At 44.8% G+C, this 15,187-nt stretch overlaps 1 protein-coding gene across 1 annotated transcript in view; it reads right to left on the reverse strand.

Moving 5' to 3' along the window:
• Positions 1–15,187, reverse strand: part of LOC123771726 (tetratricopeptide repeat protein 28) — a 79,892-nt gene that overhangs the window by 23,254 nt on the left and 41,451 nt on the right. Inside the window, exons 5-6 of the mRNA XM_045764446.2 lie at positions 1,426–2,417; positions 94–244 (exon numbers count right to left, since the gene is read on the reverse strand). Coding sequence (XP_045620402.1) covers positions 94–244; positions 1,426–2,417 — 1,143 coding nt within the window. The remainder of the gene's footprint in view (positions 1–93; positions 245–1,425; positions 2,418–15,187) is intronic.

The following is a 15,187-nucleotide window of genomic DNA, read 5'->3' on the forward strand; positions in this document are numbered from 1 at the left end:
CAAACAGAGACCAGCTCGCAGAAATACTTGCTCCCACAAGGGCCTTGAGTACAGACTAAGAGGCAGTAGAGCAGCGTGCAATTAGGCACTTACCGAGAAAGTACTTCTGGCACTCCAGGGCCGTTTCGGAGTTGCCTAGTGCCAGGTGGGCCAAGCCCAGGTTGCAGTAGGCCCGTCCCATAGACTTGCGATCCTGTAGGTCCTTGGCCAGCGCCAGATCTTGGTCATAGTACCTGATGGCTTCCTGCAAGGGAAGAAGTGGACATGATCACTGCGTTAGTGATGACTTCCTGCGGGTGGAAAGGCAACCTCCCCGAATAATGAGATTAATCCCTGAATTAATCTCCGAATAATGAGATTAATCCCCGTACTAATCTTCGAATAATGAGATTAATTTCCGAATTAATCTGTGAATGAGATTCAACTCTCTTTCATATTATATATATATATATATGTATATATATATATATATATATATATATATATATATATATATATATATATATATATATATATATATATATATATATATATATATATATATGACAGTATAGGGACACACACAAAAATATATATATATATATTTTTGTGTGTCCCTAATAGGTCAAGTTGCCTAATAAGCCGAATTTTCCTAAAATATTAATTTTTTCAAATAAATTTTCTTATGCATTAATAAAGCTATCTATTATATTATATATGATTTGAACTTATAGTAATTTCAGATAAAACTAACATAGAAATTTACACAAACCTAACGTAACTAAGTAATTCGTGTTCCTTTCCCAGTTGAAAAGTTGTAAACACATTAACTTCTATTTACTAAGTGAACATTTCCAAGCATTACACTTGTCTGGCTCTGTCATAACATCATCCCAACTTGCAGTTAAAAACTTCTTCAAACATTTCAGTCAAATGTGTATTGTTAAAATTCTGGTACTTAGGCAAAACTTAGTATTTATTTGCATAACTTAAATCTATATTTAAAAAAAAAAAATTGACAGCTGATCACTTCAGTCTATCTCGCCAACAATTCCTGTTTTTTTTATAAACAATTATTTGTAGTTAAAACTAATTATTGGATATTTATATCAATAGAGGATTTTTGAGCAGTTGACTTAATACTTTATTCTTATCTAGAGGCTTTGTAAAAGATTTGCTAACGGAGATAAGACACACTCAAAATTCAATTCAATTAAAATAAGGGGAAAGCGCCAAGCCATTATGACGTTATAGCACTGGGAAGGGGTCAGGATAAGGATTTGGGATGGGACGGGGGGAAAGGAATGATGCCCAACCACTTATGGACCGTCGGGGAAATGAACACCGACCTGCATGAAGCGAGACCATCGCCCTACCGTCCAGTCCAAGTGGTTGGACTTACACTCCAAAAAAGCACCAAGTCGGGTAGACTATGAAGTTACTGACCTTAAAGTTACCGAGGCAGTAGTGGGCATATCCCAGAAAGTGGCAGGCTCTGGCCTCTCCCTCAGTGTCGTGGAGCTCCTGTGAGAGCATCAGGTACTGTTCGTAATAGGGTACGGCCTGCGCGAACTCCCCTCGCGAAGAGTGGCAGTTGCCAAGGTTGAGGAGAGCACAGGCTTCGCCCGCCGTGTCCTTGAGTTCCCTGGCGATGTTGAGGTGGGAGTGGTAGTGGAGGAGTGCCATCTCGTGCATGCCTAGTGCCTGGTAGGCCACCGCTAGGTTGCCATGGGTAGATGCTTCGCTCATGCGGTCGTTCACCTCCTTGCTGATAGTCAGCTCCTGCTTGTGGTATTTGATGGCTTGTTCGTAGTAACCCATGGCGGAGTAGGCATTGCCTATGTTGCCATAGGCTCTGCCCATCCCTGCACGATCTTGCAGGAGTCTGGCGATGTTGAGATGAGCTTGGTGGAGTTTGAGCGCCGCATCGTGGTGGCCCATCAGTTGGTAAACAATACCTAGGTTCGAACAGGCACGGCCTTCAGCGACCTTGTCCTTCGTGCTGAGGGCCATGTCCAGTTGTTTTTCGTGCCAGCGCTGAGCCTGGCCATAGTCGCTCATGCAGCGGGCAGCATGCCCCAGCCCAGCATATGCCCTGGCCTCGATGGTACGGTCGCCCAGATCCTGCGCAATCCGCAGCACGTGATTGTGGAAGGCGATGGCCTGGTCGAAGTTGCGCTTGTAGTGGTGACTAGAGCCAAGGTTGCTGTAGGCCCGTGCCTCCTCTACCTTGTTGTTGAGGTGCTTGGCGATGCGCAGGTGTTCCATGTGGCAGTCGACGGCGCTGTCGAAGTCGCCCATGGCCAGGTAGACCGCGCCCACGTTGCCGATCTCACGCGCCTCTTGCAGTTTGTCGCCCATCTGTTTGACCAGCTGCACGCATTGCTTGTGGGAGGCCAGGGCGTTGGGGTAGTCTCCGATGGCAGTGTACACATGACCTGCCGACAAAATAATTGTTATAACTTACACACAACGAGATAAATAAAGATTATTCAGCACAGGTGGTCATGTACAGCCCCGCTCCTGTGCCAGGTAAGTCCACTACGGGCTCACCATAGCCCGTGCTACTTGCCCCGCTCCTGTGCCAGGTAAGTCCACTACGGGCTCACCATAGCCCGTGCTACTTGCCCCGCTCCTGTGCCAGGTAAGTACACTACGGGCTCACCATAGCCCGTGCTACTTGCCCCGCTCCTGTCAGGTAAGTACACTACGGGCTCACCATAGCCAGTGCTACTTGCCCCGCTCCTGTGCCAGGTAAGTACACTACAGGCTCACCATAGCCCGTGCTACTTGCCCCGCTCCTGTGCTAGGTAAGTACACTAAGGGCTCACCATAGCCTGTGACACTTGCCACGCTCCTGCGCCAGGTAAGTACACTACGGGCTCACCATAGCCCGTGCTACTTGCCCCGCTCCTGTCAAGTACACTACGGGCTCACCATAGCCAGTGCTACTTGCCGCGCACCTGTGCCAGGTAAGTACACTACAGGCTCACCATAGCCCGTGCTACTTGCCCCGCACCTGTGCCAGGTAAGTACACTAAGGGCTCACCATAGCCCGTGCTACTTGCCCCGCTCCTGCGCCAGGTAAGTACACTAAGGGCTCACCATAGCCCGTGATACTTGCCACGCTCCTGTGCCAGGTAAGTACACTACGGGCTCACCATAGCCCGTGCTACTTGCCCCGCTCCTGTCAGGTAAGTACACTACGGGCTCACCATAGCCAGTGCTACTTGCCCCGCTCCTGTGCCAGGTAAGTACACTACGGGCTCACCATAGCCCGTGCTACTTGCCCCGCTCCTGTCAGGAAAGTACACTACGGGCTCACCATAGCCAGTGCTACTTGCCCCGCTCCTGTGCCAGGTAAGTACACTACGGGCTCACCATAGCCCGTGCTACTTGGAATTTGTTCCGAGTGGCTGAATCTATAACAACAACAGCACGGGTGGTACTCGCACAAGGGTACACCGGTGGAAACTGAGTACCAACATAAACCACACAGACATTATAAAAAAAAATTAGTATCAGAGTAGTTAAATATGCATTAGGCAATGATGTAGTGAAGGCAGACTCCATACCCAGTTTCAAATGTTGATATGCTAACAGCCCAGTAGGCTCAGGAACTTATACACCAGTTGACTGATAGTTGAGAGGCGGGACCGAAGAGCTGAAGCTCGTTGCCTGTCTTGCCTTCCTCTTCCCCCCCCCCTCTCTCACCCCTCCCTCCTTTCCCTAGGAGGGGAAGTCTAAGGAAAAACATACAAAAGATTTTGGGATATAAAGGGTAAGAATTACGATTGGATTTTTTTTCAATTTTGGAGCGATCAGCACACACTGTTTCCACAGAAAAAAATAAAATAAATACAAACTAATAACAACAGTTCAGATTAGAGTCATATGGTATTGCGACATTTTAATGGGAGTCATGTTACCTCAGTGTTACTTGGCACTATTTTTCTATTATGTCAATCCCAACCCTCCCATGTTTGGCACATACCCAACAGCAATTACTGGGAGCAAAAATTGTGAAGCTAGCCCCAAGAACCTGACCTCCATCAACGAACAGACGTAGGCATTTCCATATATATATATATATATATATATATATATATATATATATATATATATATATATATATATATATATATATATATATATATATATTATTAAATATGACCGAAAAAGTAAGATTAATAATTCTAACACGAATTTTCTCAATCTTTCGTACATTACGCTTCACTGTTGGAGGTAAATCAAAAATCACTTCTCCAAAATTCATTTTTATTTCTAGTCTGACGCGACACGGGCGCGTTTCGTAAAACTTATTACATTTTCAAAGACTTCACAAATACACAACTGATTAGAACGTATCTCTGATTTTATATCTACATTTGAGTGAGGTGGGAAGGGTGATGTGGCATTAACACAAGACAGAACAGGAGGGGATATTAATAGGGTATTAAAAGTATCAACACAAGACAGAACAGAAACAATGGGTATTGAATAGAAGTGTTTGTAGAAAGCCTATTGGTCCATATTTCTTGATGCTTCTATATTGGAGCGGAGTCTTGAGGTGGGTAGAATATAGTTGTGCAATAATTGGCTGTTGATTGCTGGTGTTGACTTCTTGATGTGTAGTGCCTCGCAAACGTCAAGCCGCCTGCTATAGCTGTATCTATCGATGATTTCTGTGTTGTTTACTAGGATTTCTCTGGCGATGGTTTGGTTATGGGAAGAGATTATATGTTCCTTAATGGAGCCCTGTTGTTTATGCATCGTTAAACGCCTAGAAAGAGATGTTGTTGTCTTGCCTATATACTGGGTTTTTTGGAGCTTACAGTCCCCAAGTGGGCATTTGAAGGCATAGACGACGAACCCTCATGAACCCTCATCCCATAGACGAAGGCATATATATATATATATATATATATATATATATATATATATATATATATATATATATATATATATATATATATATATATCTGTGTGGGGTGGCTTAAGGATTGGCTTAACAACGGCTGTGTATGTTGCCTTGAAAGAGTCCACGTTTAGATCTTTAACTACCATTCTAATGTTTGCCAGCGTCACATACGCTGTTGATGTTACCCTGTTTGTGTGTGCCCCTTGGCGCTTAGTGTTGGAGTTATATCCACTTCTCTATCTTTCTATCTTTCTCTCTTTCTTTCCACTTCATGTAGCTGCCTCATGGTCTTCTTTGCTTTTCTTCTCCGTCTGCAAAAATGTTAGTTTAACAGCTCCGTTGCATCAACACATTTCCGAGGAATGATTTCCATCATCTTATTTGATTATCTTCACTTCCACTTCTCTTTCCCCCCATTTAGAGTTCACTCAGAAAGTCCATCATCTTCCTGTAGTCCTCCCACGTCTGTAATCTCTCATCTTCATCAACAGTTCTCTTTGTGTAATCAACTCTTGCAGCTCCATTATGTACCCCAGCACGATGATGCCGCGAGGTCGCCAGTTTTCCAGGGACATCACATACCCTATCTGCTCCACATATGCCGCATTTTGGAGGGAAACATAGGGTGTAGTGACGCTGGACCCCGGCTCTTTACTGCTAGTGGTGGTGGTGGTACTGGTAGCTGGTGGTTCTACTGCTGTTGGTGATGGTGGTGGTGTTGTTGTGCGTCTGAAAGCTGTGTGGAGGCGTCAGTGCCGTATTCGGAGGAGTGGGGGAGGGGCAGTGATGAAGACGAGTTCTCTGGGGGCAGTGAGGGAGCAGAGCTCTCTGGGGGGGGGGCAGTAAAGGAGAGAAGTTCTCAGGGATGTGACAGGTTGGATATTAATGCCATTTGGTGATGACAATATCGCAGTGAGCATCTTCCTCTTGACTTGCACTTGGGGCCAAAACCCGCAGTCATGCTCTAATGAACCACCAACAGAGCCGCCTGGGCCACGTCTCCGCCTCATCCCATCATCTTAAGTAATAATAATAATAATATTAATAATCTTCTTCCTTGTTGCTTTGTCACTGAATTAATCCAAGTCCGCTTGTTTCTCTTTTTGTTCTTCCTGTAGGTGAGGAAGCAGTTCGTGTGTGGATCGACGAACTTTGCTCCTTCACCTTTTGTTTACTTTTGTTTGGCTACGGGAGTTTAGTTTCTACACGACTCGAAGCTATTGCAGAGAAGTGGAACTTCTTATTTGTTTGTGTGACTTCATTAGCATGGAAATGCTCTTGCTCCTTTCCAGCTATTACGGCCAGGAGCCTCCCCTTCAACTGTTCTCAAGTTACCAAGTCACAGACCGGCGCGTAATTTTTATGATCTTTGCGCATTCACAAAAACAGTTAAGCTTGTAAAGCGGTTCTTGTAATTGTAATTGTAATTGTGTTAGTGCTTGCTTTTGCGAGAGCTTAGGACGTGAGTTGAATGGGTCGAACTGGCTGCTCCAGGAACCTTATCTTCGTTCTTTTATCCCAGTCTTGATCTCCTTCGATGTTTGGGGGATACTTCGATGTTTGGGGGATACTTCGATGTTTGGAGGATACTTCGATGTTTGGGGGATACTTCGATGTTTGGGGGACACTTCGATGTTTGGAGGATACTTCGATGTTTGGGGGATGCTTCGATGTTTGGGGGATACTTCGATGTTTGGAGGATACTTCGATGTTTGGGGGAATACTTCGATGTTTGGGGGACACTTCGATGTTTGGGGGATACTTCGATGTTTGGGGGACACTTCGATGTTTGGGGGACACTTCGATGTTTGGGGGACACTTCGATGTTTGGGGGAATACTTCGATGTTTGGGGGATACTTCGATGTTTGGGGGAATACTTCGATGTTTGGGGTATACTTCGATGTTTGGGGGGTACTTCGATGTTAGGGGGACACTTCGATGTTTAATGTTTGTATTTCTTGTTACTTCTGCCATGCCTGCCAGTGGCTGTAACTACCGGTGTTAACCATCCACTGACACTACTGTTCCATCAACCACATCTCCAACCAACCACTCCACCAGGCCTCCACAATCCCCCCTACCCCAAACACTCCCCCTACTAGCATCCACCTCAACCTGCTTCCACACTCGACCCGCCCACACCTCCACTCCACGCCTTTCCTCTTCCCCCTAGCCACACTCCTTTCCCCATCCACACCTGCCTCCACACCGTATCCACACCTGCCTCCACACCCTCATCCACCCGCCTCCACCAACCGCCCAAAAGGAGTAAATCCCAAACTCATGTTTCTCTTTCTTCAGCGTCTTAATAGAGACGTCTGAGAGGCGCTACTCTTTGCGCATTTTAAAAAGAATGTTTTTTTGACAACTTTTTTTTTTCTTTTGCCCCCCCACATTAGGTTTAATATGTTAAAAGGTTTTATGTTTTTTTTGTATATCTGTTACTTTACATTGTCTTGGAGGGTATAGCGAGACACTGTAGGCTGTTGGTGTTGCTCGCAGATATGCAGTTGCAAGGCTGGTTGCAAGGTCAGGTAAGGACCCTGACCGCTATCTGTGACCTTCTGACCTCTCGCTGCGACTTTGATCTCTGTGACCCTGATCTCTCTCTCTCTCTCTCTCTCTCTCTCTCTCTCTCTCTCTCTCTCTCTCTCTGTCTCTCTCTCTCTCTCTCTCTCTCTCTCTCTCTCTCTCTCTCTCTCTCTCTCTCTCTCTCTCTCTCTCTCTCTCTCTCTCTCTCTCTCTCTCTCTCTCTCTCTCTCTCTCTCTCTCTCTCTCTCTCTCTCTCTCTCTCTCTCTCTCGTCGTTCATTACGGGTTAGTGATACCGACGGATAGTGGTCGTACGGTACGACCAACAATACCTGGTCGACGACCAGGTGACGCCACCCAGTGATTGTCGACTAGGTGACACCCTTTACGCCCCCCCCCCACAAGGAGCGTGAAGGGGGAGGGGGGTTGAACGAGGGCCAGGAGACGTCAGCAGGTGGACACATCTATCCTCAAGAGGGAGTGGTGTTGGATAGCACCTTATCATCCCTCATCTCAACCGCGTCCACTATTCTCTTGAGGTATTTCTTGCCCCCCCCCCCCACCCCCGATGGACCAACGTCCCACGACGTTATTTGTCGTTATTTATAACATTGTATATAAGCTGGGTATATATGGAACTGCTAGCAATTCAGCTTGACGAGGGGTCGACCGTGTCGTAATAGTATTAGGATGATTAGTAGTCGAAGATTAGGATGTGAGAACGGGGGGCACAGGGGTTCCTCCTCCTCTTAAGGGGGGTATAGATGTGCAGGCGAGGAGTCACAATAACGTGGATGAAATATGTTGACCAGACCACACACTGGAGAGTGAAGGGACGACGACGTTTCGGTCCGTCCTGGACCATTCTCAAGCCGATTGTGAATGTCTTAAGTCGGGGTATAGATAGGATGGTGGTGATGGGGGGGGGAATGTTCTAGTGTGATTGTTTTCAGTCCGTTAGGTACTCTCTTATCGCGTTATCCCCTCTTATCTATTTAGTATACAAGGCTTTCATGGGTTACAGCATAAAATGCGTTTTAGCATAGTGAAGTGGTGGTTGTGAGAGTGGATAGGGGAGGGGGGGGGGAGGGAAGTATTGGTGATAACAGGCAGTGGTGTTTGATAGTGAGGTGTGTGTGAGGAAGTGTGAGGTATAGTGAGGGGGGGGTGACCACTCCACGAGGTGAGTGTGAGAGTAATGAGGCGGGTCTGAAGGTTGTCAAGGTGATGTCCACACAGCATTGTATGGATATGAGCATCGTCTCCCTCGCCACCACCACCACCACAACCACCACCACAACCACCACCACCATCATCACCACAACCACCACCACCACCACAACCACCACCATCATCACCACAACCACCACCACAACCACCACCACCACCACCATCACCACCACCACCATCACCACCACAACCACCACCACCATCACCACCACCACCACCATCACCACAACCACCACAACCACCACCACAACCACCACCACCACAAACATCACCACCACCACCACCACAAACATCACCACCACAACCACCACCACCATCACCACCACAAACATCACCACCATCACCACCACAACCATCACCACCACCACCACCACCACCACCATCACCACCACCATCACAACCACCAACACCATCACCACCACAACCACCACCACCACCACCACCACCAAACATCACCACCACAACCACCACCACCACCACCACCACCACCACAACCACCACCACCACCATCACCACCACAACAACCACCACCACCACCACCCACTACCTCTTGCTCCTCACTCCCATACCATGATGGTCACCACTAAGACAACAAATGGCTAATAGAGTTTGATCCCAGCAAATGTAAAGTAATGAGAATGGAAAGAGAGAAAGAGAGCAGAAGAGCAACACATGGTAAAAGAGTTAAAACAGCGACAGGTCTCGGAAATAGAGAAGAACCAAGACATGGTGGTGGCGCCATTTGAAGGAATGGTACCCAACAACTTGGACCGTTGGGAATCGAACGCCGACCCTGTAAAAACAAACCAAAAATGCAAGACCAACACTCTACCGACCAGTCCAAGAGGTTGGGTAGCCTAAACAAGGATTAATTCAGAGTACTATATACAGCCGGTGTCAAACCAAATCCAGTGACACTGAATTACAGATTAGTGGACCTTGCAACGTGATCGATAAGACTGTCGTGGGAGGCCAGAAGCACATTTGATTTCATGTATGATTACTTTGGTCTTACAAACCTGACAAGTCAGGTGTGAGAGAGCTTGCCTCACAGACCTGGCAGTTATTGAGCCAAGCAAGAGTTAAAACAGAGAAGGAAGGGCAGACTGCTTGTTTGTGGACTGTAAGAAAGGCCTTGGCATAGTACCCCAATAGTTGCAAGTTGGAGAAACAGGCAGGAGTGTACTGGGAGATATCTAGCCAACAGAAGGAGATATCTAGCCAACAGGAGATATCTAGCCAACAAGAGATATCTAGCCAACAGGAGATATCTAGGCAACAGAAGGAGATATATAGCCAACAGGAGGTATATAGCCAACAGAAGGAGATATCTAGCCAACAGAGAGAGATATCTAGCCAACAGAAAGATATATCTAGCCAACAGGAGATATCTAACCAACAAAAGAAGATATCTAATCAACAGAAGGAGATATCTAACCAACAGAGAGAGAGATATATAGCAACAGAAGGAGATATCTAACCAACAGAAGGAGATATCTAACCAACAGAAGGAGATATCTAACCAACAGAGAGAGAGATATATAGCAACAGAAGGAGATATCTAACCAACAGAGAGAGAGATATATAGCAACAGAAGGAGATATCTAACCAACAGAGAGAGATATATATAGCAACAGAAGGAGATATCTAACCAACAGAGAGAGATATATATAGCAACAGAAGGAGATATCTAACCAACAGAGAGAGAGATATATAGCAACAGAAGGAGATATCTAACCAACAGAGAGAGAGATATATAGCAACAGAAGGAGATATCTAACCAACAGAGAGAGAGATATATAGCAACAGAAGGAGATATCTAACCAACAGAGAGAGAGATATATAGCAACAGAAGGAGATATCTAACCAACAGAGAGAGAGATATATAGCAACAGAAGGAGATATCTAACCAACAGAGAGAGAGATATATAGCAACAGAAGGAGATATCTAACCAACAGAGAGAGAGATATATAGCAACAGAAGGAGATATCTAACCAACAGAGAGAGAGAGATATATAGCAACAGAAGGAGATATCTAACCAACAGAGAGAGAGATATATAGCAACAGAAGGAGATATCTAACCAACAGAGAGAGAGATATATAGCAACAGAAGGAGATATCTAACCAACAGAGAGAGAGATATATAGCAACAGAAGGAGATATCTAACCAACAGAGAGAGAGATATATAGCAACAGAAGGAGATATCTAACCAACAGAGAGAGAGATATATAGCAACAGAAGGAGATATCTAACCAACAGAAGGAGATATCTAACCAACAGAAGGAGATATCTAACCAACAGAGAGAGATATATAGCAACAGAGAGATATCTAACAGGTGTCACGTCAGTACTAAGACCTATACCTTGCCCTTAATATATGTAAATGATCTTTAAGGTAAAAATTAAACAACACTTCCTATAAATATATAGTGACATTGCAACATTTATGAGTGGGTTAATAAGGTGGAAGAAAGGCACTACAAGATCACCTGAGCATACAGGAAGGTTGGTTAAACAAATGGCTTCCAGAGTTTAACTCCCATACGTGCAAAGTAATGAAGCTGGGTGTTGGGAACATGTTGGGCCAAACACAAGGTGATACGGGAAGGCAGACCTGGGGTTGATATCACACCGAACCTGGAGCCAGATTCACGAAGCGGTTACGCAAGTACTTACGAACGTGTACATCTTCCCTCAATCTTTGTCGGCTTTGGTTACATTTATTAAACAGTTTACAAGCATGAAAATTTGCCAATCAACTGTTGTTATTGTTATAAACAGCCTTCAGGGGCTTCGGAGCTCATTAACTGTTTAATAATTGTAAACAAAGCCGCTAAAGATTGAGAAAAGATGGGACAGGTTCGTAAGTCCTTGCGTAACGGCTTCGTGAATCTGGCCCCTGTTCCCAGAAGCCCACACACTGAACGGATATCATCAAGGATGTGTACTAGATTGACCAAGATAGCTAAATCTGAATAAAACAATCATTCTGGACCTTATATATACCACACGTGAGACAAGTCCCAGAGCTGAAAGGAATGAGTTACGAGGAAAGACTTGAAGACACTATACCCTAAGGACCGGGCCGCGGGGACGCAAAGCCCCGGAATCATCGGAAAGGTGCAGAAGACATGATAACTACATTCAAAATACTCGGGGGAAAGAGCCAGATTAAACAAGAACAGGTTATTTGGGAATGGGTCGTACAGGAATAAGTGGACGCAATAGTGAACATATGGACCAAATACGCTCAGGATCCTCCTGATCAATTGATTGATGGTGGAGAGGCGGGACCAAAGAGCCGGAGCTCAACCCCCGCAAGCACAATTAGTTGAGTACAATTAGGTGAGTACACACACACACACACATACAGACACAATAGGCTCAGGAACCTGTACACCTGTTGATTGACGGTCGAGAAGCGGGACTAAAGAGGCAGAGCTCAACCCCCCGCAAGCACAACTCGGTGAGTACACACACACACACACACACACACACACACACACACACACACACACACACACACACACACACACACACACATCTCCTGACATATGAATGGCCGCCAATCTGTCATTCCATAAAGGTAGGGATGAGGGCGGATGGTGGCGAGTGGTTTATGGTAGCTCGTGATTTTTGGCCTCAGTTGAATACCAGTTAAGCTTCTCCAAGAGCCTTCCTTATCGCGAATGGTCCACAGTGTGGCGGTAAGAACTCAGTTGAAGAACACGCCGAGTTAACAACCACAGCAAGAAATTTTGTCCGGCATGATAGCCAGAACCTTTCAAGCGAGAGACGCTATAAGCACATTAATTAATACACACAGATATTGTATCAATTATACATTAATTGATCAAATTAAGGCTGGTCAAACACCTGGCTTACAGAACATGCTACAGGGAAAATATATTTCCAAAATTTACTAAATAAAAAAAGAAGCTAATTTGATAACATGTTGCAAATTCCTGGAACTCAGAACGCATAAGGTACACCATAATCTACATCTGCAACATATTTAAGAGGATCTAATTCTAATTTGTTCTAAATTTGCATCATATTAAGAGGATCTGATTCTAATTTGTTCTAAATTTGCATCATATTAAGAGGATCTGATTCTAATTTGTTCTAAATCTGCAAAATTTAAGAGGATCTAATTCTAATTTGTTCTAAATCTGCACCATATTTAATAGGATCTGATTCTAATTTGTTCTAAATCTGCGACATATTAAAGAGGATCTGATTCTAATTTGTTCTAAATCTGCACCATATTTAATAGGATCTGATTCTAATTTGTTCTAAATCTGCGACATATTAAGAGGATCTGATTCTAAGTTGTTCTAAATCTGCGACATATTAAGAGGATCTGATTCCCATTTTGCACTCTAAAATACTTCCAGGAGGCCAAGGACAATGTGCAAAATATACTAGTTAAAAAGTAGTATATTTAATGCCTTAATGGGTTCAGTAAACCCATTAAGACATAGGATCCCGTTTCTGAACCCATTATGTGCCTCTGTAACCTGTACCCATTTAACCTCTAAGAGAAAAACCCTCTAAATATAAACGCACAAGGCTATTAATAACCCTCTCTTGAAATATTAGAGGAATTATAAACATCTGTGTTAGAGGCATATTGATAAACACCTGTAAATTATACCTATAATTAAACGGGCTTGTATTGCCTTCATCAATATGCAGGTTGCAAGCACCAACAGTCTGGTGGCCAATCTGATGACTAGCGGAGCCTATGACTCTCCCCCACCCCCCAACTGTCACACTTTGTAGTGCAATCTCAAGTCTCTGTATTCAATTATTCTTCAAGAACTCTTCCTTCATTTCAAGATCCGACGTTGAACTCTTAACATTGTTACGCTCATTAATACGTCTTGAAGATTATAATGATTTTTATTATTATTATTATTGTAAGTGTTAGTATAAGTATTCACTTACAATGATCATTTCAGTGGTATAATTTAAGTAATATAGCCACTAATATTACCACCGACGTTGCTGACACTGTTGCTACTAGTATAATGATGCCTTTCACAACCACCATCAACCACAACCACCATCAACCACAACCACCATCAACCACATCCACCATCAACCACAACCACCATCAACCACATCCACCATCAACCACAACCACCATCAACCACATCCACCATCAACCACAACCACCATCAACCACATCCACCATCAACCACAACCACCATCAACCACAACCACTATCAACCACATCCACCATCAACCACAACCACCATCAACCACATCCACCATCAACCACTACCACCATCTACCACATCCACCATCAACCACATCCACCACCAACCACATCCACCATCAACCACCATCTACCACCATCCACCGAGACCATCACATCTTGATATCCATTTTCCTAAGTGCTTTTGTCAGTTGATGAGCCGTAGTGAGGTGAATGTGTTGGGAATGTTGTGATAAAGACACAGCCCCGCTCCTGTGCCGGGCTCACCATAGACCGTGCTACTTGGAACTTTTGTTCCCTGTAGCTGAATCTAAAACAACAACAACAACAACAACTCCCGTAGTGTTTACCTGGATTTACCCGAGGGCCAGGTATTTAGTGGCCACGACAGGGGGTGACAGGAAGGCGGCGGCTTGTACACTGCTCTTGCACCGTGATCTCATCCATGTTAAATAGTTGATACTTGACTATACCCCTTCGAGTGTCTTGTAAGTCTTCAAGTAATATACCTCTTGGTATACTCGTCCTTCGGTATATTGGCTAGTATACCAGTATACCTTCTCCTCCGTTGTGGGCTAATATACTGGTATACTTCCTCCTCCTTCCATTAACCCAAGATCATCCTTATGTGTGGAGGAAGTTAAAAAAAACACATATATACACACACGTAATTATGTGTGGACGCATATGCAATGAAGAATTCTGTTATACATTTGTTTTACTTTGATTCTTCAATGTAAGGAGGAAGGTTGGTATTGTGTTGACCCGACCAAACACTAGAAAGTGAAGGGACGACCTCACCATCGACTTGAGAATGGTCCAGGACGGACCGAAACGTCGTCGTCGTCGTCCCTTCACTTTCAAGTGTGTGTGTGGTCTGGTCAATATATTTCAGCCACGTTATTGTGACTCCTCGTCTGCATAGGTAGGCATATTTCCGACACGTGTTGGATGACAGGTTGGGTGACGGGAGACATTCACACAACTAGGTGGATGTTGGGAGACATCCACATAACTAGGTGGATGTTGGGAGACATCCACACAACTAGGTGGATGTTGGGAGACATCCACACAACTAGGTGGATGTTGGGAGACATCCACACAACTAGGTGGATGTTGGGAGACATCCACATAACTAGGTGGATGTTGGGAGACATCCACATAACTAGGTAGATGTCTAGGCTTCCACCAACGGCAGGCTTCAGGCCCTCTGACACCAAAGGTGAAGGCTTCACTTGAGGTTCCAAGGGTGTCAACCCTTCAGTCATCACCAGCGGGGTGTTGGAAGCATAACACAC

The sequence above is a fragment of the Procambarus clarkii genome, chromosome 14 (assembly GCF_040958095.1).
Source record: "Procambarus clarkii isolate CNS0578487 chromosome 14, FALCON_Pclarkii_2.0, whole genome shotgun sequence".
Lineage (NCBI taxonomy): Eukaryota > Metazoa > Arthropoda > Malacostraca > Decapoda > Cambaridae > Procambarus > Procambarus clarkii.